Source organism: Rhinolophus ferrumequinum, chromosome 3, assembly GCF_004115265.2.
Source record: "Rhinolophus ferrumequinum isolate MPI-CBG mRhiFer1 chromosome 3, mRhiFer1_v1.p, whole genome shotgun sequence".
Classification (NCBI taxonomy): domain Eukaryota; kingdom Metazoa; phylum Chordata; class Mammalia; order Chiroptera; family Rhinolophidae; genus Rhinolophus; species Rhinolophus ferrumequinum.
Window position 1 is genome coordinate 81,890,989 of NC_046286.1, and position 27,818 is coordinate 81,918,806.

The window sequence follows — 27,818 nt, forward strand, 5'->3', positions numbered from 1 at the left end:
CAATACCTTTTAAAGATTTGCTTTAGGCAACACTATTAACTATGCATCTTATTGACTTTTAGGAATCGCCATAAATCTCTACATAGGGCAGAGACAAATTATACTTTGATTATCTATGGCTACTAAAAAAATGAAGTAATACTTATTATATTCCAGTAGAATATAAAGCTTTAGAAGGCAGGGATTTTTTTCCCTGCCAAATTTAATATCAAGTTGTCTGTACTGAGAATGCAAGCTCTTAAGAATTGGAAACGTGGTAAAACTGTTTTTCATATAAACTTATACCTAGAAAGTCCAAAAGAACCAATGCTAAAATTAACAAAACCAACAGAATACAACAAATGAGAAAACTAATACAATATAAAATTTAATATGAAAGATCAGTATCCTGTACATATTTAAACAACCAGTCAAGATATAATGAAAGAGAATATCCCATTTATAAGAGAAATGCATATTTCTCTTATTAATTTCTTGTATTTATCCAAATACAAGAAAAACATATTTCTTGTATTTGGATAAATACAAGAAATATACAAAACAGTATGAAGAAAATGTGAAAATACTTCTGAAAAACATAAAAGTAGTCTCGGAGAAATGACTGATTACAGCTTTGGGGCAAAATACAAGGTGAACCGAGGGCATCATAAGTGAGGAAGTACTCAAAGGCTAACAGGTTCATGTCAAAGAACATGGAAATAGACATGAAGTGGCTCTTTCACCAAATTAGGGGACAACGTGACTCATACAAAGAAAATTATAGTAAAGTAGTATAAAAAATTGAATGAAAAAATCTATAATGCTCAAAAAGACAGGTGAGAAAAAAAAATACTCTTCTTGACTGACCACCAGCCAATAAAGTAGAAGCAATGATAACATTAGAAACCCACCATTTTTCATCCCTTCATCACTGAAACAGTTAATTTAGGCATAGATCATCAATGGATGCTGAAACCATTCAGTAAGGTTGTTGGGGAAGAGGGTAGTCACATGGTCTCAAAGTATCACCCCCGCATATTACTCAGCAATTACAAAGGGAAAAATTTATCTTTACAACAGAGAGATCTGGTGTTCACTACCTTCATCGAGGACTCAATTTAGCAACATGAACAGCAGAACAACCTGACACCACTTAATGTGATGTAATAAAGTACATATCACTTAGAGTATTCTCACCAAAAAAGTTTCACTTGAATCTAATCATGATGAAATAAAATCAAAACACTGGACATGCTACAGGACAACGGGTTCTGCCAGACTTTAAAAAAGTCAATGTCATGAAAAACAAAAACAAAAGATTCTGGATTAACTGAGATTAAATGAGACTAAAATGACATTAACCAATGTTAAGTGTGAATCTGGATTGGATGCTGGATTAAATAAGCAAGCAAACAAAAAGTTGCTTAAGAAATTTTAAGCATAATTAGAAAAATCTGAATATAAACCATTTATTACATGATATTATAGAGTCATTGTTAATTTTCCTAGATGTGATAATTGAAGTTTTTGAAAGAAAGATGCAAATGTTGTGAATTTAGTTTTATTGTACCCTTTTCCCCAATTTTTGGGGGGTTTTAAAAACTTTCAAAATAAAGCTGGGGAAAGAACTGTAGCCTGTTAGTAGACTTTTAACGACCTTACAGGAGACAAACAGATTTTCAATGGTTTTCAACATTGCAAAATCTTCCACATAACTATACCTGTCCCCTTCTCTCTATCCTACTATTTACTTAGTTTGGACACTCCCTCCTCATTTGGATTATTTGGAACAGCTCCCTAAACAAACTCCCTGACTTGCTCCAAGGGCCTTGCAATGACATCTCACACTGCCAGAGTTACTCTTCTAAAGGGAAAAACTATCATCTTGTCATTTTAGAGCTTAATCTTCCAGATAAAAATCACCCTCCTTAAACTTCTTAACTCACAACTGCACGCAGACATTCAGGATGGAGCAGCTGCCTAGCTCACTAACCTTCCCGCTTCTCATTCACCCTACCATCCCCCCAGCCGCTCTTCCTTCCGATCAGGGTGTATTTAAGCTCTTTACCTTTCCTAGACATCCTTTAAAACTGAGGTCAAACATCATGTTCTCTAGGAAACAGTTTGTGATTTCCTTCTCCTACCCTACTTCTGATTTAGACACCCCTTCCCATTTCTCCCTGCCCTTAGAATTCCTGTGCAATCCTCTACAACAGCATTTCCCTCACGATATTTACCCAAATTTGTCTTAGTTGCTTGTGTAATAGTTTATACTCAACAAATGTTTGTTGATTGACTGAACATATGAATAGAGAAAATGAGTTATAAAAGCATTTTGCAGCAAAATAGCATAACGTTCTCCATTAATATAGTCATCCCATATTCTAAATATTCATTAAAATTAATCTTTGTTTTTAATACGTTTCTTTTTCTTTTTCTCCCCCCACCCCTGCCTTTTCCGCCTCCCCGCCCTACTCCAGCCATTATTTCTCAGTCTAGTTGTGTAGGACACAGCTCCTACACAACTAGGAGCTGTGTATTAGGTTTAATGAGCCTTGCTCTCCCCCCGGCTGAGGCAGTCGGTCGGCCGCACACAGCAGCCCATGGCAGCTCTCGCTGGCTGCTGGCCGCTCACGATGGCTACTGGCCACTCACATTGGGCACTGGCCGCTCCTGGAAGCACACGGGAGCCCACAGCAGCTCACGAGCTCCGGCAGCTCATGGCAGCCCAGCTCCAGGGCAAGCATTGTTCACAATCTTAGCTGTAGAAGGCGCAGCTCACTGGCCCATGTGGGAATCGAACCGGCTACCTAGGCGTTAGGAGCACAGAGCTCCAACCACTGGGCCAGCCCTAAAATGAACCTTTAATAAATGTGAATCTAAAAGTGGCTTACCCTCATTTAGCCGAGTATTTTATATTGGACTTTTTCCCAGGATGCCATGGGAAGCCCTCGATTTACTGGATACATATTTCAAAGATTTCAGAAAGAAATATTCTTTGAACACTGTACTGTTCATATGTTATATGAAAAAATTCCCTCAATCTTAGAAATGTGAGGGCCCTGAGTCTACAAGGTTTAGACATCTACATACCACAGAGGTAGAGCACAGCGAATATTCAAAACCACAAATCAGTAGACTTTCTTATATTAGTCATGGAAATAGGTAGTGACCCACTTACCAGGGAGTATGTAAACATGAACGACTAGGTAAGACACTGGGAAGGGGGGAGGGAGGGGCCTGTAAAATTTGAGACTGGTAAGTTACTGTTGTGAAAAAGTACAAAGCGAGCAGGGAGAGGTGGAAGGCTCTCTGAGGTGAACTGCATCGGACAGCGGGGCTCCTGGTTTCAGTCTGCCACCAACAGTGAGTGTAATTTCGTCTTCTGTACTTCAGTTAAGCTCCACACCTTCTGAGAAGCTCTCCTGGGCCACGCCAGTCTCTAATGATCTGTGCTATTTATTCCCAAACATTAACCCCAAATTAAATTCACTTATCCAATGAATATATAAAGGTAGTGTATCTTTAACTTTGACACTGATGCCCCAAATAATTTAATTGTACTATCCAATAATTAGGAAAATACAAAAGTACTTATTTCTATTTTAAAACTACCAAGAATTGCATACAATTTTTAGTATTTGATAAATTTCCTCAGTAAACTCTTAACAGGAGACTGAAGTCTGTTCAAATCACGTCCTTTGTGACACACTCTAGATATTCAGTCAGAAGGCAGGTATGTTTCAAATGAAACTGTGCCAAATATGTATTATATAGGCAAGGTCAATTCTGTGCATTCAATTCTTAAAAATATAATTTAGTATCTGTGTTTTAATACTTATTATTAATTACTTTAATAATGTTATAGTACCTTGAAAATCACAAGTACAGATACAAAAAACATTAAAGGGTATATTGTAATTCAGGCATTTCCATGCCACTGACTCCTTAATCTATACTTATGCTCTAAACCTGTATTTCAAAGTATGTGGTCAAGTTCCCAGCACAGGGCCTGACTCATAGTAGGATAGTTAATAAATGAGGCTCAAATAAATCGGCAAGACTTCACTCTAGATGTCTTCCAGGCATCTCAAAGTCAATATATCCAAAATACAATTCATTAACTTTTTCCCAATATTCCTATATTTCACTACTTTTAATAGATTGCTGTTCACTCATTCACCGAAATTAGAAGCTTTAGTTACCCTCAAACTCCATTTCTCTGTCTCTTACCCCTCACATTCCAAATCTTCAATATTTAATGATTTAACATCTCTACTTTCTTATTTCAGTCCCGTTCTCCCACCCCAATTATTAAAATCATCTTTTAACTGGCCTTGCTAGCTGGAATGCCCTAACATCTTTTATGATTATTAGTCTTCACATATGGTAACAATTAGTTTAAGTATTTCCTTCTCTATGGAATTGTCAGTTCATTATGTATACTCTCCAGTACACTTTGTTCATTTTTCTTGTTATAACAAGTATCAAATTGTACAATCCTACCTACTACCCCCTTTTTAAAATATGCCTCTAGTGCATACTGCCAGTGCTGGGGGTGGGGCGTGTTCTACGCTTCATTTACACAAGGTTCTGGACACTTTGGCTCCTCGCTACCCCTCTGGCCTCATTGTCTTCTACTTTGTAACCTCATTCCTTCTACTCTAGTCATACTGGCCTCTTTGCTGTTCATACTCACAACAAGCACATTCCTTACTCAAGATCTTGGTTGGGGATGTTCTTCTCCCAACATGGTTTTCTTTCTTCAAAATTCTGCTTGTGTCAGCTTCTTTGTGAAGCTTTTCCTGACCACCCCACTGAAAACAGCAACCTAACCCCACTCCCCAGTCTACTCTATCCCTTTTCCCTGCTTTGCTTGCTATTTAGTCTGTATTTATTTGCTTATGGTCTGTTTGTCTCCACTGGAAAGTAAACTGAACAAGGACATGGATTGTCACCTGTTGTGTCATAGATACATTCGTATTAACACCTATAACAGGGTCTGAGACAAAGTAAGTACTCACTGGGTACTTACTGAATGTACGAATGAATCTTGTATTTCCAGTATCTGAATGTGTAGGAATTAAACATCCTTCAGAATTAAAAACAGGAAACAAAAAAGGACAGGGTTAAAATGAAAAAGGATTTAATAATAGAAAAGTATTTCATTTATTACACTGGTATGGTATTGAGAACGTAGGAAGGTGAGAACTCATTTTCTTATGTCTATCCATAAAAAATATAATTCAAATTCTATGGAAAGATAGTAAATTTAAATTCTGAAATAAGTATGATGATTTAGAAGACGTTTTCCCATAACTCAGAGGAAACAGAAGTCATATAAAAATATATGCTTATTATGCTACATCAACTTTTTCCATGTAAAAGTTCAATGAATATTAAAAGGTACATAATTTGCCTAACTGCTATACTGTGCATTTATAATTGATGTTAACATTAGCTTTTAAAGTGTTTTACTTTCAACTCTTTGTTTTCTCTTGAAAATATACAGATTAAAAAGACTGAGATGACATTAAGTATCAAGCCTCAAAATGTTACTACAAAAATAAAGAAGAAAAAAAGGAAAACAAAAGACATCCCCCACAAAAAAACCCCAAACTTTGTTGATTTTGAATTGGCCAAAATTAAAAACCTACTTTGCTCAGACAAATTTTAACAGTTGCGCGATAGGAAAGACTTGATTCTTTTCAAAAGCAAGGCAAGCACACATAACACAGTCCCCCCCACCCCACACACACACACACAGTCACTCACACATTAATATGAAAGAAAATGGAGTGCTCTGAAATTATTCACTTACTTATTCCCAGAATTCCGGAACACCCGTAGGAAGCAGATTTGAAGGACATAGCATCGTAACCAGAATTATTACATGACTTGTTACACATCTGCCTGCAACAAAATCCAGATTCCTAGTTCTATTCTATCATTTGGAGGAGTCCTAAATGGACAATATTGTTCTACATTGTACAAAAACATAAAATTCTAAGCAGGGCTATGAAACACAGTGCATTTTGTAAGGATAATATATTTAATCAGACTGATTCCTTTCTGTTTTCCCTTAGTGTTTTATGCGTATCTCCTGTTGAACTCACACCCATTATACTGTTACTATTTCTTTGCCTGCTGGAGTTTTCAACTAGACTGGGAGGTTTTGAGGGTTGTCTTTCGTCTTCCATTTCTGCAGGGCTCAGTCTAACTCCCTATCACATAATAGGCTTTCCATAAACATTGGTTGATGAACTGTATGAATTAATTTTTGTATTAATTAAAGTATAAAATGCTATTTATTTTTTAAACTGGGTAACAGCTTTCGTTAGGGTGCCTCTACTAACAGTTTTTTTGGTTCTGTTCAAAATGAAAAAGATGGATGTTCATCAAAAATCATTTTCAATTTTCACTCCCTGTGAAATTATAGTTGAATGCTTTTTCAGTGGAGAAAGCTGAGAAAAAAAGTAAATGGCCTGAAATTAGAACTTTTTACTTACTGAACATTTACAATGCAAAAACCTGTTAAATTATTTTTTAAAAATGACCAGTCACTCCATTTACTCATTTCTTAGTTTCCATATTTGTCATCAACTTTGCTCTCAAACTCATAGGCAGGTTGTTAAGAACAATGCAAGAGAGGGATTCTTTACATTTTCATTCAAGGAAAAAGCTTCCTGAAAACACACATTTGAAATTCTGGAAAATACAAATCAACATTACTTAGATTATCTCTATCATTACCAGAAGGTCTGGTTCCTAAACTTAATTTCCATTGTGAATTGACATTTTCAATAAGTGATGGACATTCATTTCCAGAAAACATTACCAGTAAATTCTGTGATATCATAGACTGCTCACTATCCAGACCAAACTGACTAAACCACAAAATGCAAAAGTATGCACTTAGCTAGTCTAAGAGAAACTTTAGGGCTATTCTGAGTACAGTTTTAGAAAAGTATAACCTAACTGAGTTAGAGTAAATGAGAACTTAATTTAGATAGCCCTCTTCTTCTGAATTTCCAGGATCTTCCTCTGAATTTCCAGGGTCTTCAGTAGATACAACCAAAATGTTTAAAAGCTAATATACTTCTTGTCATATATTTCATTTGAAAAAAATTACTTTGGGGCAGAGGAATTTACAAAGGAAACAAAAATTATTATTTTAATGATACAAATAATATTTCATTTTCTCCCCCCTGACCAGGGGAAGAAACATTAACAACTGCTTCTTTGGTTCTAAGCAGTGTTCACCCCAAGCAAAATTAGTAAATGAAAAATAATTACTACTTTTTAAAACTCATCACTTTTCACAGACTTAGAGAACATAAAGACTGAAATGGACAGTGATTTGAAATATGAAAAATGTTATGTGCAGGCACATAAAGGGAAGAAAAGAGTATATATATGATTAATGCAGAGTAAATTTGACCTTTTATTTCAAACATGAATTAAAATATTTTTCATTATTAGAGATGTGGTCATCATTGTGACATACAGATGTATTCCTTATAACACTGAAAAACTAACTGTAACCATAATATTTACCAATTGCACAAAGGCTTTGAAATTATGAAATGCTCATTTTATTCAAAACCAGAAAAACCAGAAAGAAAAACTTATGGGAAAATCTATTTTAAAGACTACATCTTTGGAAATATACCCTACACTAATATTATTCTGTATGTCTGATTGTCTTAAAAATGGAAAAATCGTCAATTTAGTTTGAGATTATAAAAACAGTAAAATGCATCATATGGTTGATATTAAACAACATTAAATGTAGTCTTATTCTCAAACTATAAAAACAAACAATCAAGGTATGCCGGTTAAAAATAATTTCGCCATTTTATAACCTGCTCTCTTGCCTTCCTGCTGCAGCCATATAATGTTGCTATAATCTTCCTTTAATCTTCACCTTTGAGTGCACTGATTATTGACAGTTTTACTTTACCCTGGAGGCACAGCAGTAAATTATAAAATATTCACTACTTTCACCATGATATAAATTATGTTCTGATACAGAATTAAAACCTTTAAAGTCTCTTACTTTAGAATTTTATAATAAAAACCACTATTGTCATGGAAATGTTTAATCAGTATGTCTAGAAGTTGATAAAAATATATATGTACTAGAGTAATATGGATATTAACATAAGACATTCATTAAGTTTAATTCGAAGAACATAGTGATTTTTCTTTTTCTAAAATGTAGTCGGAAGTTGGGTAAATTTAAAATAAAAAGGTTCAATAATTAAAATAGTTCTGATTATACTCATAAACATCTATAATCCTTATTGCATTGTAAGTCTAACATAGTATCTTAAAACTTTCATTTGCAGTAAACACTTTCCTGTCCTCTATTTTCAAATGACAAGTCACTAAGATGAATTAACTTGCTTCAGGTCATAGCAAAAGTAATAGCATCTGATTCTAAATTCACATGTCTCTGATCGCTTGGCTTAGTGCTACCACAATGATCATGTGTTGATTTAAATACAGAAAACGAGAAAGTTTTATTTAGAATTCCTATTCTAGTTAATCAATATTGCTTATTAACAACATCTGCACAATCATGATGATGAAATATCATGAAATCTTCAATATTATATTTGTTTTATATTATATTGTTGTTATATTTATATTGTTGTTATATTATATTATAAGTTTTAATATTAAAAGTATTATTTGTATTCAATTAAAAAACTGGTAATCTATTCTTTATATTGTAACAACTGATTTGTCTGGTGTCAGATAATCAAGATTTACATAGACTTTTTAGGTCTGAACTGTCCAATATGATAGTCACTGGCCACATGTGGCTATTTATATTTAAACTAAGATGGAACAAAATAAAAAATTCAGTTCCTAAGTCACACTAGCCACTTTTATTCCATTGCTATATAAGGCTTGAGGCCACCATATTGGATTGTGCAGGTCTAGAGTTCAGGAAATGGGTCTGAGCTGAAGATAAACATTTGGGAATCATTGACATATGGGTTTTATGTAAAGTTATGAAATCAACCAAGGAAGTGAACATATGTAGGGAATAAAAAAGGATCAGATTGTGGTGGGACAATCTAATAAGACATGGAAGAAAAGAGGAAGAATCAGCAAAGGAGCATAAGGAGTTGTGGCTAATGAGATAAGGGAAAAACTGAGAATGTGGTGTCCTAGAAACCAATGTAGTAAGAAGTGATCAAATGTGGCAAATGCTGTTGCTAAGTCAAGTAACATAAAGACAAAGAATCAATCATTGGTATTAGCAATGTGCAAGTCACTGGTGAGCTTGAAAAAAACAAATTAGAGATTGGAACAAATATATAGAAAATGAGAAGTTATTAGAACACCTATCTGTAAACATTATAGTAGGCTGCAGTTTCTGTCAATGAAACTCAGAGGACCTGTGAACACAGATTCAGCACATTTGGTAGGGGGCAAAATAAAACAAAGCCCAGGAAAAATAATGGAAGGTCCATTATATAAAAACACTTAAACCAAACAGGCTCAGGTCCCACATAAAATGGATGCTAACGAGCATTCACTTTGGAAGAAAAATAAACCGGGGAAATTGTTTCTAAAAATATTAAACAGAGCCATTTGGGAAAAGTGAAGACTTCTTCACTCTTAGTGGACTACTGTCCCACTTCCGTAGTCCACTACTGTCCCACTTATTCTCATTCCGACAATTAGTCTGCCAGCCTGACTCATTTACCTTGCATGTTTACCCTAAATATCAGCTGCCAGTTAATATATCTTAGCTATATATACAAAGTTCTCAACAGACTTTCTGGTAAGGTGAACAAAATAGCGAGATTACAGTTTTACACAACACCAGAGGGACACTATATTTGTACCCAGTCTTTCCTTTTTAAAAATAAACAAATGCCAAGGATCAACAGCAACAAAAAAAACCCAAATCACTGGCATGAAAGAAAAAAACAGGGAACATAAACATGAGAAAACTGAACACAGAGCAAACATCAATTCAGAGAAAAGAATTTTACTAAGAGAGATTTAGAAGGATGTAATGACACCTACAAAACTTTAATACTATTAATAGAAAAAAGGAACAGGACAAGAAAAAAAACAATGAAGATTAAAAAGACGAATGGTGAATTAGGAAATATTTAGAATAAAAAAATGAGAAGACTCTGAGATTGATTAGTTAAAAAAAGGAAATGAGAAGAGTATTCAAAGATGAATCCAGTTTCCACTTGAAAGAATGGTAATGCTATCATCAAAAATGAGACATAAGAGTAAAATATATAAGCTTCTTTCAGAAAACTCAGGCTCACTCATGGTAATAATCACATTAATGTCACATGTATGACAAATAATGGTGGGCTTGCATATCTTGCTATACAAGTTTAAAGCTGAATATCTTTTCTGAGATTAGATTTCATACTTTAGAGCCATGTATACTACAATACCTCTATTAAGCTTTCCCTGAACTCACAAAAATTTTACATTTGATCTTTTAAAAAAGATGCTATGAGCAAATAACATCTATACATTTTCAAAATATAAAAAAGGCAAATTAAAAAGTTGTTAATACATCAGTTGGAAAGCTATGGAAAAGGTAAACATCAGAATATCTATAAATCACAAATTCAGTAATCTGGAATGTACTCTGGCTATGTTAAGATTAAATTATGTAGCTTTCATATTCATTAAATCAATAACATCTCATTTTAATTTCTTATAGTTTATGGCTTTAGTTGCTTTCTTTTCATTTTTCACTGAAAATGAAGATAATTATTTCACTTTTAAAATTAATCCACTGGGCAAATGCTACAATACACTTTGATAACCACATTTAGTAGGTTCTTAAAAACACACACACACACACACACACACACACACACACACGACTGAAAAAGAACAGCTTCAAGTAAGTTTTCTATTTTTAACAGAGTGGGGGAAAAGGTTGAAAATTGTAAGGTTAGCACCATATACTAACCATATAACTATCACATGAAATAGCTTCTTACAAAATAAATGGCTAGGAAATCATCAGCAAATTTAAGCTCATTCAAATCAGGTTTAAATGATGAGAAAGTTTATATTCATTTTTTCCTACCAGAGAGTATTAGGAGAAATTTAGTATCTCAATGGGGACATTAATACTAAATGCATATCCTTGTGCATGAAGAACCATTCATTAAGTATATTAATATTTAATAGAGTTGATAAAAATGATTTTTATTTTAAGGAATGATAAATATTTAGAATGTATTTTATTAACAGGGTCGGAAACACATTACTAATTTACATGACATTGCTTAGGAAACAGAGGTGCTTTTATTACAACTTAGGATAAGTTTTAATCTTTAAAAAGTGGATTAACTCAGATCACTGGAGAAATCTTAGCAAAATACTAATATTGGTTACTAAAATGGCACCTTATACTTTTAATGCACCAAATACCTGTTTCCCAAAAATAAGACCTAGCCGACAATCATCTCTAATGCAAAAATTAATATTATATTATAATACCAGGTCTTATATTACTTTTTGCTCCAAAAGACGCATTAGAGCTGATTGTCCGGCTAGGTCTTATTTTCGGGGCAACACGGTATCAATTTTAAAGATTCCAATTATAAATGACACTAAGTCTAATGAAATTTCAGCCTTTGTGGAAGGGAAATATAGTCACGTGTTAAAGGAAATAAATAATCCACAAGATCAAGGTCTTTTACTCAGTGCCCAGAAAAATCCAAATATGAAAACAGTCCCACCTCCAGGGTTTTTGTGTTGATTGTTACTTGTAAAAAGACAAAGTTTCAAAGGTTAAGTGGGTTCTAGTGGATCATTATTTTTTTAAAACTTTTATTTATTTAAGTGTGTTTTTCCAGGACCCATTAGTTCCAAGTCACATAGTTGTTTCAATCTGGTTGTGGAGGGTGCAGCTCACACTGGCCCATGTGGGGATGGGACCGGCAACCTTGTTGTTAAGTGCACTATGCTTTAACCAACTGAGCTAACTGGCCACCCTCTCTAGTGGATTAAAGTTTGAGATGCTTGTTTGAAAACTTCCTTCTTAAAATTACTTCATCTTATTGCTTTTGTTTGGCATGCTTCTAAAAATTCTGTATCCATTATTCGCCTCTCTGACATGGTCTTTTTTTCCTATAATAATCATTTAACAAATTTTGTGAAATCATGTCTTAAGATTTCCTCCATTCCTTTGGCCACAATGCAAACTGCATGATTTCAAACTTAAAAGAAATTGAGAGAATCTTTCATAAAATCTCATGTTTTTTATTCTCACAATATCTTACGGATTTCAAAGCATTACAAATATTTTTTTGATCCTCACGATTCTATGAAGTAGAAAATAAGAGACATTATACCTGGAGATTAAGTCAACTACCCAAGATGACAGCTGGGAAGTGGAAGACAAGGGCTCAGGCCCAACTATTCTGGCCTTGTGACCCCAGGTCCAGTGTTTTTTCACTATAATGGACATGTCCTGAATTCAGATTCAACAAATTCTTACTTTTAAAACTTGTGTAATGAAAACATTCTTCTTTGTTGTACCATAAAGCACACTAAGGGCATCTGCCTGCAGACAAGTCAGTTAATCCTGAAGGTTACCCTTACCTATGATAGTGAATTAATCCCTTTTACCCATCTCACCATCTAGACGTGTGCTTTGGACTTCTGGAGGTTTAAAATCAGAATTCAATAAAACATTCTTTTTCAATTAATAGCTTAAAGTTCATTAAGTAATACTAGCAGAAAACTGCCAATTCTGATGGGATGAGAAAGTTCTTTGAAGCTCATTTTACCTTCCTTAAAAACGGAAACCCCCTTTTACCATCAGCTGTGTTTATTGAGAGATATTCTAATTCCTAATTTTTGCCAAAAATTTTTTTCTTCCTTTGAAATACAAGAATCATCTTGTTCCCAGTTTACATGTAATCTACCTTTCACAATAGGTTATATAAAGATATCACAGAATCTCTGGAGAAATTAGGACCAAGCATTCATTTTACAGTTCAGTTATATTATTTGCAAAGTTTTGCATTTCTCTATAAAAAAAATCAAACCTTAAGAAATAATGAAATCTTGAAAACAATAAAAATAAAATTTAACTGGAAAAATAGCTCCTGATTTTAAGAGGTAATTTTAATTTTTTACTCCTGGCGAGGGGAATAAGTATTACTTGCCAAAGACATGCAAAATAAATGAAAAATACAGTTCTTCAAATATGATTCAACATGTAGAAGCACAAAAGTTAACTTGACAAATATCTTACCTAATACTGAAGTCATCTGAATGATGTTATGAATTTATTGAAATCAATATACCTTGACCGTTTAGGATCTGGTAAAAAGTTAGATTTAATGGTTGGCTATCAAGTTTAATATGTGTTTATATGGTCTAATGGAGAGTGCACACACAAAAAAAATATGGAGAAGACAAAAGCTATTGATTGTTTTTAAAAACCATGTTACACTCTGCCTGCCTCCACCATCCAACTCCAAGTCTACAATTTAAAAAGATGATAAAAGATGATATGAAGATTACATTAAGTCATATTAATAAAATGATTCATTTCATTTTGTATGACTCATCTCCTGCATGTGAACTCAATTGAATTTAGCAAAACGGTGTGAAAAGATATACCAAGTACATAAAAATGAAACATGCTGTCCTTCAAATATAAACACGCGAAGATGACACAACGACCCCACCACCGACAGAATAAGAACTTCTGATTAATTCTCCCCACCCACCCAAACAGTAACTGATTTTATTTTTTACTGAATAAACCATATTTTAAAATTTACTTCTATAATAAGGCTCTTGAGATGGTTGAAAGGGATCTGGAATTCTGACAAATTGATACAGAACAAAATTTCTGGGCAGAAAACCTCTTGAACTGACTGGAGAATAAATACTAGTTTTACTGAGACCAAGCCTATGAAAAATAAACTGGCCAACAGAAAATTATATTCAAAGGTCAAAGAAAAATAGATGTTCACTAATTCTCAGAAAATATGTCCTTGACATTTCAGTTTTTTAACAACTACACCTATTCCAAATAGTATTGTTCAGGTTATTACTTTGCAATATAGCACAGACCTCTAAAGCTAGTAACAAAAGATAACACCCCAATCAGGGGGCCCTCTTGGCAGAGTGGGAGCACAATGGGCCGGGACTCAAGGAGGGGCTCCAGGTGCAGCCGCACTGCGGGGCTGAGCAGGGAGCCCACTTCACCTCGGGAACTTCTCTAGCAACAGACAGTTTGGTATGGTAAGGACTAGTGCTGAGCCAGGAGTGAGGAGATCTTGCTGTAGACACGGCTGTCACTAGCTAGGTGAACTGGGACAGCTCAGCCCCTCTGCTTCTCAATTTCACTATAAAGGGACTGAACTGTAGGTGTCAAGGTCCTGAAAGCTCTACACAGACTTCGCTCCCTAAGGTGTTAATGTGTATATTACTTCTCATAGTTTTGTTGAGAATTAAACGAGGATATATATGAAAGCACTTCCTAATTTTTTACACAAATACAAGTTGCTGTCATTGTTTCAGATTTTCTTCATTATACTCAAGTATGGAAACAGCTTTGAGATGCAGTATAACAAGTTCACTACATGGTGAGGTGATATGGGCTATAACCTACAATTTAGCCAAAAATGTTAAAATTACAATTTTCTTTCTCCCCCTCAACTTCATTAAAGTATAATTGACAAATAAAATTGTACCATTTTTTTTCCACACAAATTACTCAGGAAAGATTTATGGTTTTAATTTTAATAGGATTAACTGACTTATTATTTTGTAATTAAGAACCTAGAGAGACAGCCTAATGAACAGTTCCTAAAATAAGTATCTCATAAGAGTTGTATCCAGATTCTTTTCTCTCTAACCCATCCTCATTCAGACACCAGCTGTATTTTTTAAAAATACATTTGATCATCTCTTTCACACTCACATCTTTGCATAGCTCTATTTCATCTAGAGAATAAAATGTGAATGCCTCAGCAGGGCACAATTTGACCCCAATCTACCTTTGCAGACTCAGTTTTTACTAAACACATCCATCTCACCATTTCCTCCAGCTAAACTAAGACTCAAACCACTCCCTAGCTATGCCATGCTCTCTTCTAAGCGTGTATGTGTGGTTACCTGCTTTTTGGCTTAGCAGGCACTCCTGCAGCCCTACCTGCTGAGGCAGCCTATGACAAAGACAAAGGCAAGGTCACAGAGGTTTTATGAGACAGGGCAAGGACTCTGCAATGCATTCTAATTGTAACAGAAAGGGATTTAAGAGTTTTAAGCAAGGTAGTCAGTCACATGATCTAATTTATTTTTCAAAGAATCATGTTGGCTGCTGTGAGGAGAATAAGCTAAAAGAATGGAAGCAGGAAAGTGGAGGGAAGAGGAGGAATCAGGAATGGCTTCCAGTTTTACCTAAACAACTGGGTCAATGTGGTAGGGAGTGCTGGGATTGGGGAGACCTGGTGTGTGGCAGGGGAAGTGGAAGGAAGGGTTTTGGGGGCAGGGATCTAGAGTTCTGCTTGGACATGTGAAGTCTGAGAAACCTCTCAGCTGTCCTATCCCTCTTTATTCCAGTGACACTTGGTTAATGCTGTGATTTTAGAGTTTTCCCACTCGGAAATAATTTGCTGTATGCTCATTTGTCTCCCTAACCAGACTGTAAGCTCCCTGAGGGCACAGACTGTAATATTTAGTCCATATCCTTGCATAAGTGCCTTAAACAAAGTAGCCACTTAGACTGATTTTAGAAGGAATAAAGGTAGTATTCTAGAAACTGAAGAATACAAACCAAAGACAGAAGAAACACTTTACTACCAGTCTCGATTAGCGATAATTCACCCTGAATAAGATTACAGCAGACCAGAGTATAAACCCACCCTGGAGTCTAGCCTTCCAGCATTCTCTCTCTCTCTCACACACACACACACACTCACACACACACACACACACACACATCTTACAAATCAACCCCTGCTCTTAATCCTCTAGCAAGAGGGCTAGTGGGAGCATATCGACTACCTCTGTGTAAATAGCCTTTCTTTATATTGTGCAAAGCCAAACGTCTACAGATATCATTTGAATATTTAGATAAGGTATTCAAAAAATAAAAATTTTACTAAAACCCTATCTACATTATTTGTTTTTGTAGTCCTATATTTCAGATTCCAATAGATTATTTGGATAGTCAAGAACACTTAACTATTTATCCTCTTTTAAAACTGGTTTCAATACTGAGTAAAATCACAGAATTTTTAAGACAAACTCACCAAATCCACAGCCCTTATTTACCTGTGGGGATAGAAAAGTGAGGCCTGAAGAAATTGTTTAAGACTCTAGCCATTTAGAAGTGGAGCTGGGTGTAGAAACTAGTTCATCTGTTTCCTAGAGCAGGGGTTTTTCCACAAAGATTCGCTTCTTAATGAATAACATGGATTAATTTGGCCATTTTGCAACACACTATATATTCTGCTTTTATAAATTTTCCATACAGTGATATCTTAATAAAATTTATAGGAAGAATATGCATATTAATAACTAAAACAAAATTAAGTGAAACAGTATTACCATGTATTTCATATGGCTTAATGGTTGCCTCTGGGACAGTGGACACATGGAGGGACATGCATGATATGAATATATTCAGCTCAAGGTCTAGCGTATTTCCCCGAAAATAAGACCTAGCCAGACAATCAGCTCTAATGCATCTTTTGGAGCAAAAATTAATATAAGACCCAGTCTTATTTTATTATAATGTAAGACCGGGTATAATATATAATATAATGTAATATAATACGATACGATAACGATACAATACCTGGTCTTATATAATATATAAGACCGGGTCTTATATTAATTTTTACTCCAAAAGACACATTAGAGCTGATTGTCCGGCGAGGTCTTCTTTACGGGGAAACACGGTATGTGGCCAAGGAAGGCTGAAGGTACATGGAGACAGTCCCATGATGCAGTTTCTAAGGCTTGTGTGCATCATAACCAGCTTTCCCTTTATTCTTTCTCTTTATTCTTTGTCTCAGTGGTAACCCCTCTTGCATTTCAAAGACCTTCCTATCTATTCTCTCTGCTCTCTCTCTTTACAGAAAAGAATTTTATATTATTATCTACACCTTGTTTGCTGACAAATTGAAGAGACTACTTGAATGAATTTTAATTAATATATTAACTCAACCAAACATTTTGGCTTATGCCTTTAATCCCAAAGTGTGGAATGAAAGATTTGTTCCCAGAAGTATTTTGGATCTCAGGAGAAAGATGATAGGGATCAAGTGCTGGAGACAGACTCCTTCCCTCCTGCTCATTAAAATGACATGGTCTGAAGGCAAACCAAGTATCTGGTTAGGGCGCAGAGAAGAAGAATGTAAAGGGACAGCACACGCTGTGCCCTCTGCTGCACATCAGAATGACCAACAGCATCGCTCCAACTCCTGGGAGACACGTCAGAAATGTAAAATTTCTAAGTTTTGGGATAACTTAATCATTATAATGATCTGAAATTCGAACTCAAAGTATTTTCAAAAAACAGCGTACGTATAATTCATCACGTTTACAATTTAAGTGTGTTATATTCGTATGGTACTTTATGCTTACAAAGTGTTTCATATGTGCTATGTGATTTGAACTTCAACAATAATGTAAACATCATTTCTAGTTTCCAAACGAATATTCCAAGATTCACAGGTAATAAGGATAATAAAAGGCACAGCCAAGAGTGAACGTAAGATTTCTTGATCCAAGTGATCATAAGATTTCTTTTCCCACCATAATATGTAATTTACAAAGCAATATTAAAATAACTTACATATGCAAACCCCAAATACTTTCAAAGTAGAAAAGTAATATTGTCCCCAAATTTCTAAGTAAATGATGCCAACCTTTTCAAGCTCAAGTCTCTTTGTCAAAGATAATTGTTTTATTATTTTCAGTTGTGTCATCTTTTAATTTAAAAGAATTCAATAGTAGAAAAATTACTGTCAAAAACATACAGCTAATGAACAGAAATAGTCATCTTTCAATCCCCAAAGTCACATTCTCACCTAAATGCTTTTTCTTTGATGCCCTTTGAAAACCTTATTCAAATTAATTTAAAACATTAGCCTAAAGATTTGCAATTGTATAGCTCGTTTCAACTCAGTGATTCACGTAGATTTATGTAACTAGCTTCTTTGCATATTTTATTAATTTGCCAACTTTGAAGAAACATGATATCACTGGCAGGTTAGATCCTGTTTCTGCCACAATGCATTTTACCTTGGATTCCTTGAAATTAATTATAACATATAAAATCAATTGTGGTTACTTTACCTAAGGGAAACCGAATCAGATTTAACATACATTTTAAAATTCACGTTTTGTTACTTTTAAATTATTATCTGTGCAATAAATAGAGGTGAGAGTAATTACTATCAAAGTTACAAAATTCAAATTTGCTTTCGAAATAACTTTAGTGATTTTTAAAGAAAAAAAGATGCTAGAATATAATTCAAGTGTGAAAACCGATCATTACAATGCTGTCAGCTGTATTTCTGAAGTGAAATAAATGACATTCATGGGGGGAAAAAGCATCTGAACATTTAAAAGAATAGTCAAAGTAAGAAAGGGGCTCACCGGTCTGAGTGAAACCAAACTGATGCAGAATCTGACGAGAGTCCAGCATGTTTGGCTGTTTTGCCTTAGATTGTTGTGAGGAGGATATTGTTGAAGTAAATGAAAGATTTTTGTTGACCTGTAATAGGAAAGGCAAATAAGAAACTAGAGCGTAATTTCCTGGGTTACTGATGCAAAAATAGAATGAGAAATATTTGCTTACGATGCAAACTATGACACATGGTAGGTCAAAAGAAATGATAACGATTTATACGCCTAGTTTTTTAAGTTTACAAAACAGAAAAGATTTTATCACAAAAGGAATACAGTGGTAATGAAAGCATAACTATTTTAAAGTAAATTCACCTTATTAATGAAACAAGTTAGCCTATCATGGAATTGCTATTATTAAAAACACAAAACAAAGTGGTCTTAAAAGTAATGCAAAGAAATGCAAAAAATAAAAGTGTGACTCCTTGACAGCTTTCAGTGAAGAACAAGTTAAGTGTTTCACACCCATATTTCTCTATCGTTTTGTGAAATAGCAGGTACTTCCTTTAAAGAGTGCACAGAAAACACCTGTAATATTCATGTTTATATACCTCATGGTGACATAGAAACACAGCTGTAACCTAACTTGCCAAGTGAAAGTTTCCACTGCATCAAAAAACCTTATTCTTAAGATACTGTTTAAAAACAGCATTAAAATAATGATCAAGCAAAATTTCTGTAAGTAAATGCATTTCTGTAAGTAAAGGCAGTGTTCTATAATACAAAAACCTACTATGATTGTCTGAGTACAATGGTCTCACAGAAACATAAGTACAATATTATAACTACAGCTATAGTAGGAAAATAAATAGTTTATAAAAAAGTATTAAATGTTTATTAGTAAATTCATCTTGTAGAATTAATTTAGGCAATGATCTAATCTCATTCATTATTAATAAATCATTTTATCTTTATTATTTTTATCACTTTAAAAAATCACAATAAAATGTGATCAAATCTTGAAAAATCTATAGTCTGAATTCTAATTTATTGCAAAAAATGTAATCTGTGAATTAATAAAATGTTAAATGATAGTTTATGATATATAAATATCTATATGTGAAAATAGTTACCTTTTCTTTCTTTTTTAAAATTAAACCACACAGAGGACTTCCACTCTCTTAGTATTTAAAAATTCCCTTTTGTTGTTCTGTATTAGATAGTGGGTTGTGGTTACAAGCCCTTATTTGACTCATTATTTACATGATGTTTGTAAATGCGTCTCTTCTTTCAAAGAGTGATAGTAAATGGTGTATCTTAGATTAAGCGTTTCTCTTGAGGGAAAGAGCTTTTACATATTTGGTGAAAAAGTCAATTAATTAAGACCATATAATAGTATAGTTCTAAAGTTCCTAAACTGTTATGATGTCATCATACAAAAAACCAAAATATTTTTCAAAGTAGTTAGATAGGATCAAAACCCAACCACATCAGTGCTAAAAAAAATTATCCAGGTTTAAAAATTCTTTCAGGAGCCATTATTAAACAGTGGCCAAAATTAATACTGACTATTTATATTAATATCATACCTAAAGTAACAATAGCCCCTGAACATTTTTGCGCTTCATTTTCCATCTTTAAATGGAGATAATAAAAATAACACGGATGCTTCAATGGGAATGTGCTGTGGGAGCAATAAAGATGAACTGGTCTAGAATGCTATTCACATCAACCATAAATACCATATTAAATACGAAATAGATTAAATAGAGTATGTTGGCAAAGGAAAACACAAAGTGCTATACAAATGAAGTGCTATATAAATATTAGTTATTATTATTAACATCACTAGAAGTAAAAGTAATTAGTAATATGCAATGTAGTATGATGAGGCAGTCAATTTTTCAGAGTGCTACTCTTTTAAATGGAAGTACTACATACAAAAATAATATACTTATCGCTTAACTATATATTTAGTCCACTTCTCTTTTTACAATCATTTTTCAGTTTTACTTCTGTGTTCTTGAAAATTTTTATCCTACATGTCAAACAATGCATCTTGAAATCTGGTGCAAAAAGAACAGGTGTATGCTGGGGACATGGACACACACACACACACACAAATATGCTTCAGTCTTCCTCTTCAGAAATTGTTCGAAAACCAAAAGAACCCAGGAAAGAAAGAATAGGATACTTAAATGCCTCCACTCAAACAGAAATATTTCTAACTCTTTTTAAATAAAATGCTTCTTAAAAAAAAAAAAGTTTTCTTCTGAAAGCATTATAATTCTGCTCTTTTTTGACACATTTCTTTAGAGACAAATACTCATAAAGCGATGATTGGCAATATAAAGCAGATAACTTATAAGGTTGGAGATAACTGCTAATTATTACAGTGATTTGGAATTAGAACTCAGTATTTTCAAAGCTAGCTTACACATATTCAATACTTAATTTAGAGGAAGAAAAATAATAATAACCATTAAATAGAGTGAAGCAATATCTATTTTTGAAATATACGCTGTGGAAAAGAATTGCTTAATAATTTTACAACAACAGAAAGGTTGGCTAAGACAGTCTACTCTACACCAATCTACCCTCTTTTCACAACATACTTTTCTGCTTGCTTCATGCAAAAACCACAGTCTGCCACAGTCAGTTTATTACCTCCATATTGGGGAAACCTAAAAGCATAAAAGTTTAATGAAATTCATAACAGAGAAAAAGAAAAAAAAATCACCTGAAATTCTGCCAAGTTAATTAAAAAATAGTTTTGTTTATTCTTTCTGGGAATAAGCAGCTTGTTCAAAATTAAAAATACTAATTCCCTAGGAGGGGGTTAATTTTCGTGTTAAAAAAGTTAAAACAAGCTAGCAATTAGCTTCTCTTTTAGTGTTCAATTAAATTTTAAAATCTTTGGGAGAGATACAACACTCATTTTCATATATACTCTTATTGGGGGCTTTTCCCAACACTTTCTAAGTTCTTGTAGTTGGGCTAACAATCAAATTAACAAGAGAAAATGTCCAAAGTTTATTATAAGAATGCACATGTGGGAGTGCCCTAAGAATGAGACCCAAAGAGTCATTGGGCAGTTGAGGTATTTTATGCCACTATAGACAAAGGAGGCGGGGGAAAAGTGGCGGTGGGAGGGGAGGAAGGCAAATCATAGGTTGCTGAGAAGGGTGTAACACAGGTAGCAAATGAATTCCTGCTAGGCAGCCAATGGGTCCCTAGGGAGGGCAGGTATGTAGCTAACAGGACCCTGCTTTGATGCTTCCTATCTAATGCCAGGGTGAATATACTAAGATTCCCTTCCCAGAGCAGACCCTCCATCTGAATCTCTAATGCCGGCAAGGGGGAGGGTCAAAGGTTCTTCCTGAGTTTTGGGTTTCTTAATGACCAGCTTAAAATCAATATCCCAAAAGGCACATTTTGGATGGCAAAACTTTGCTCCCTTTCACTCACAAGTCTAATCATTTTAGCGGACTTCAGAATATATGCTACATTTACCTGAAGTAAAATTTTTAAAGTTTCAAGCTGCAAAGGAACTTCAAATTGGTTTTAAATTATAACTGAAAAGATGCTAATACTGTCTGTCTGTATACTTATGTTCACAAATTTGTCCCCCTCCCTCCAGATGGCTGTCTACTTTTTCCACTAAATCCGAACAATGCAGGTAATACTTTGAGATAATTGTGGCAAAAATCCCCCAAATTCCCAGGAAAAGTTTTGTTGCACATCATACATGTTATAAAAATTAAAATACCAGTATCAAAGTACAAATTAAACAGAAAACTTGAGCCAAAGTGAGATTCAAGATATATGATGTCAGGTATTTTAACATTCTCCTATAATAAATTCTAAAAGTAGCTTAGTACGTTCTCGTGATTTCTAGATTAGTAAAACATAAGAAATGAGTAGCCTATGGTGTCATAAGAGAAATTCAAATATAATCTCTAGGTCCTCATATGTTTCCTTTATAAGCCTAGACAGTGAAAAGAGGGAAAGTTAGGAAGAAACAGATACTGTTAAAGAGACATTTTTACAGTGCAGCAAGGTGCCAAAAATCTCCCGTAAATTAGTTCATTACTACTACATGAACTAAAACCAGAATTCAAATTTGAATCAATTGTAACAAAGTTTTATTTACAACACTTAATCAAGATTTTTTGAGCCTTTGATACACACACACACACACACACACACACCCCCCCCCAAGGATTGGTGGTTCAAAGATAACTGATATGATTCCCCTGTACGAAATTCAAATTTAAGATTTAGTCCTGGTTCAAATCATTTATCTATTATAACAATATGCCCCCATTAAAAGCCAATTCACCTCAATGCCTCCTGGTTTTCTCCAAACCTTTACCTCCTTTCTCAATATATTTGCTTACTTCACAGGGAAAATTTGGTCTTCAACCTTCTGAAATTCTCAAAGCTATGAAATTTTCAAACCTATGAAAGAATATACCTCTTGCACTTACCCTCCTAGTGTCAGAGGCAGAGTTTCCCCTCTGTTCAAGATTAATCCTTCCATCTGTTCCCTGGGGGATATCCTTTAGGTCTTCCAAATTCTTTCAAATTTTCTATGGACTATTTCCCTACAGGTTATAAGTATAGATCTTTCCACTTTAATATAAAAACAAACAGCAAACAACCAAAAATTCTGGCTAAGATTTCATAATTTCCTTAAGCTTCACTGAAAGCTAAACTCCTTGAAAAACAACACATGACTGCTATCCATACACCTCCACCGTTCAATTTCAATCAGTTACAACAAAGCTTTTCTCCATCAGAACACTGAATTTGAAGTTCAAGTCATCCTGGACTTCAAATGATCAAATTTAGCAGATTCACCAAGGCCTCTGAGATGTCTAACACTGTCAATCACTGTCCTCTGTCTGTCACTGGAAAACCTTTGTCTGTTGGTTACCCTGTCAATACTCATCAGTGTGGTCTGCTTGACCCACTGGGCCCTCATCTTCCCTCACACCACACGGCAATAATGTCTGTTTTCACTGCTTCATCTCCCCTGTACGCCGATTTCTTAAATCTACAACTCTTCCTTTCAGTAAGTTCAGAACTAAACAGCTATTGTTCCCCACTATTTACCTCCTCAGGGAAAGCTATCACTATCCACCTAGTTGTCGCCAGAAAGACGGGACTCAGCCGAGGCTGAGTCCTCACACTCCACAGAGGGTCAGTCGCCGAGTCTAGTAGATGCTCTGGCTTCTGACCCCACTCTTTCTCCACAGTCAGTGCTTTGGTTCAGGCCTTCCTACCACCTGCCAATGACCTATTTCGTTTCCCCATCTCTTGGATGCTTCGCTAATTATTCTATACTCCTACCAGGACGATTTTTCTAAAATGCTGACTGTATTGAGTAACACTTCTGCTTAAAACGTGTCATCAACTGACACACTAGACGAAGTCCGTATTTGTTAGTATGGCAGACAGAGCTTTCTCTATTTTAACACCTACCTAGCTCTACAACCTGATCGCTCCATTTCCTATGCTCTGGCTACAACAAACTGCATGCAGCCCCCCAGACGGGCCAGGTCTCTGTGACTTAGCTCATGCTGCTCGTTTTCTCATTTCCTGGAATGGGCTTCTCTCCTGGTCCACCTTCTTGGTGGATGTCACCTCTTTCTTTGAGCTTCAGCTCAAGTGTTACATCATGTATGAAACGCCTTTTAGACTCTCCAGCAGAATTTACCTCTCCCTCCTTTGTTTCTCCAGTACGACCCTTGTCTTCTAATACTACCTCCATGGTACATTATCAACTTCTCCATCACCACTGAATTATTCCCACCAGCAAATAAATATGCTTCAGTATTGTCCATCTAATATTCCCCTCCAGCTCCTGTTTCTCTGCTCCTCAGTTAAAATTTCTTAAAAAGAATGGCCTATACAGTCTGCTTCTTTGGTTCCCATTCTGTCTTCAACCCACTTCAGCTGTGCTTTTGTCTCTGCCACTTACTGAAATCGCACTCATCAAGGTAACCAAAGGACATCATCTTGCCAAATATAATGGTCAATTTTCTGTCCTCATTTGACTCCTTCTCTCGGTAGTATGCGACAGTTTATCACTCCTCTTTCTTAAATACTCTTCTCCAGGTTTCCCTAGTATACCTTCTCCTGGACCAGTGCCTCAGGTATTTAGCTATACTTTCCCTCCCGGGTGATCTGATCCAATTTGACAGATTAAAACACGACTTTGACCTGACTTCTCCCCTGAGCTCAAGACTCATATATCCAATTGCCCACTTCATAGCTACATTCATACTCAAAATTCCACTCCCAAAAATTGCTCCTTCCACTCCAGTATCCCTCATCTCATTAAAAAGCACTACTAGCATCTGGCAATTGCTCAAAGTAACAACACAGAAGTTATTCCTAATTCCTTTTTCACTTACATCACATTCAATCCATCACCAAGTCATGTTGAATCAATTGACAAACACATCCCAAGTCTGTCCACTGCCTGCATCTTTATTATTACCATTGCTAATTTAATTAAACAAGGAGGCCATTAGACTGAAGCTCAAATACTTGTAAAATCTTTAAAATGCCTCAGTTTATCTTGTATCACTAATTAAAACAACACCCTAACTCCATCCTGAAGGGTAGCAGGATATGCTACCCAAAATATGCCTCTTTAGTGTAAGGATTATTTTGAGAAACTGCAGTTCTGAAAACAGAAAAATTACCCCTTTGTAAAGAAAATTTGCATGGGAGGGGGGAGTCCACACGAGGGAAGAGCTATTACCAGAGGTAACTTTTTCACCTGAGAGACTTACATGCGCAGCAGGGCAAGCTTTGTTACCAAACACTTCCTCTTCTCACCTTTCCAGGCACTAGCTTCCCACCTATGAAGGGTCCCCCAGACCCTTATCCCTTTCCTTGCTCGGGATGGTATATAGGCTCCAACTGCCTGGCAGCCTTTGGAATCTTTTGTCTTTGTGTGGCTCCCGTGTGTACATAATTATATTTTTTACACTGTTAATCTGTTTATGTCAATTTAATTCTTAGACTGGCCACAGATCCTAAAAGGGTACAGGGAAATTTCTTCCTCCTCTGCTATACCATACTTACAAGGCCCTTTAAAAAGCATGCATGATCTCCTGATCACCTCTCCAACCCTGTCCACGAATCGCTGCCTCCTTTTGCTTGCTCACTATCCTAATAAAGCACAGTGGTCTTTTTTCCTGCTCCTTGAGCACACCAGTTTGATTTCTAGATGAGGACTTTAGCAGGCCAGGACTAGCTTCTCATCAAGTGTTTCTCTCAGAGAGGCCTTCCATGATGAGCCTCTGAGGGTAGTCTCTTCCCAGTTATTCTTTGTCCCAGGGGCCTACATTATTTTCTTCAAAACACTTGCTGTCTGAAATTATCTGATTTATTTCCCTTTTTATTGTCTTCCTACAATAAAATTTTCTTATTCATTATTATGTCCCAGGTGCACGCGTGTACACACACACACACACACACACACACAAATACTTGGTAGGCACTCAATAAATATTTGTTTAAAGAATGTTAATGAAAAAAGAAATGCATCTTCAATAATATAAAAATCTGGCTGGGACTTAGGAAAGAAAAAACTTAGGTGTCTGGTGAAAATTTATTATGGATGTAACAGATGAGTAACTACATAAATATACTCTGCTCTTAAGATAAAAGACTTTTGCTAATGGTGCCAAGACCAGTCAATAGTCTTTTCAACAAATGGTGCTCAGACAACTAGATAGCCACATGCAATGGAATGTAATTAAAACTCTACAACACATCGCATAAAAAATTAACTCAAAATAATCAATCACAGACTTAAATGTAAGAGTAAAAATCATAAAAATCTTAGGAAACAGTGAAGTAAATCTTTGGGACCTAGGGCTAGCAATTGTTTCTTATATCTGACACCAAAAGCACAAGGAACAAAAGAAAAAATAAATTGAACTTCATAAAAATTAAAACCTTTTTGTTTTAATGAACACCATCAAGAAAGTGAGAACACAACACATAAAATGGATAAAATATTTACAAATCACCTATCTAATAAGAGACTTGTATCCAGAATCTATTAAAAATTCTTAAAATTGAACAATAAAAAGACAATATTTTTTTAAAGAATGGGCAAAGGATTTGAACAGACATTTCTCCAAAGAAAATATACAAATGGCACATTAAAAATGCTCAACATCATTAGTCATTAGGGAAATGCAAATCAAAATCACAAGACTCCAGTTCCCACCCACTACGACAGCTATCATAAAGAAGACAGGAAGTACAAGTATTGAAGAGGATGAGGAGAAACTGGAACCTTCTTCATTGCTGGTGGAATCATAAAATGGGGCAGGCACTTTGGAAAACAGTTTGCTAGTTTCTCAAAATGTTAAACAAACTTAGCATATGACCCAAGAATTCTACTCCTAGGTATGTTCTCCAAAGAAATGAAAACATATTCATTGCAGCATTATTCATAACAGCCGAAAAGTGGAAACAACTAAAGACACTTGTAAGATTAATCTTTCCAGACCTCGATTAATTTCCAAATACATCATATTTTCAAATAGCATCTATTCTTTTGTCAAGTAATAGGGATGCAAAGATGAATAACATGATCCTCAACTCTCAGGGAGTTTCCAGATTTGCAAGGGACGTTCTCCATTAGAGCTTTGCTAAATGTGTGCAGGACACTTTACTCTGGATATTCAGATCACATTACCAAAGAAGGGTATATAGTATATTTGTGAAAATGAAGAAATAACTCTGAATTGTTAGTCAGAGAATAAACCATTTTTGACTCTAGTTTCATATACTACGCATACTTAGGAAGATTAGCAATCTTGGAGCTACTATCATTACAGCCATCACTGCTATCAGGAACAAGTTTCCTGAACATCTGCAGTCCAAGTCACAATACAACATGTCTTTCTTCCGTCTTCCTTCCCCTTGTCTATATTCCATATCCTGTTGCCTTGTGATAATTAGGTTAAAAAGTGATGGGTTTTGACTGATACGGAACAACTTAGTGATGGGGTAAATCTGGTGTTTTCTGACGTTTCCTCCCTAAGATGCCCCATGTAGAAAGAGACAGCAGCCTACTTTCTTCTGTATTCCAAATGCCTGCAACATAGCAGGAGTAGGTGTTTACTGAATAAAAAAAGATTCCCACTACATTGTCATTATCTAAAGCAGTCTTTGAACATACCAACACC

General features: G+C 35.0%; 1 protein-coding gene across 21 annotated transcripts in view; it reads right to left on the reverse strand.

Annotated features, from left to right (window-relative positions):
• The window catches only part of AHI1 (Abelson helper integration site 1), a 188,393-nt gene that overhangs the window by 91,427 nt on the left and 69,148 nt on the right, over positions 1–27,818 (reverse strand). For all 21 annotated transcript variants that reach the window (XR_004422643.1, XR_004422644.1, XR_004422645.1 and 18 more), the window contains one exon: positions 18,625–18,742. Coding sequence is in view for 12 of the 21 variants with exons in the window: in XM_033102480.1 (XP_032958371.1) it covers positions 18,625–18,742 (118 nt within the window). In the remaining 9 variants the exon portion in view is untranslated. The remainder of the gene's footprint in view (positions 1–18,624; positions 18,743–27,818) is intronic.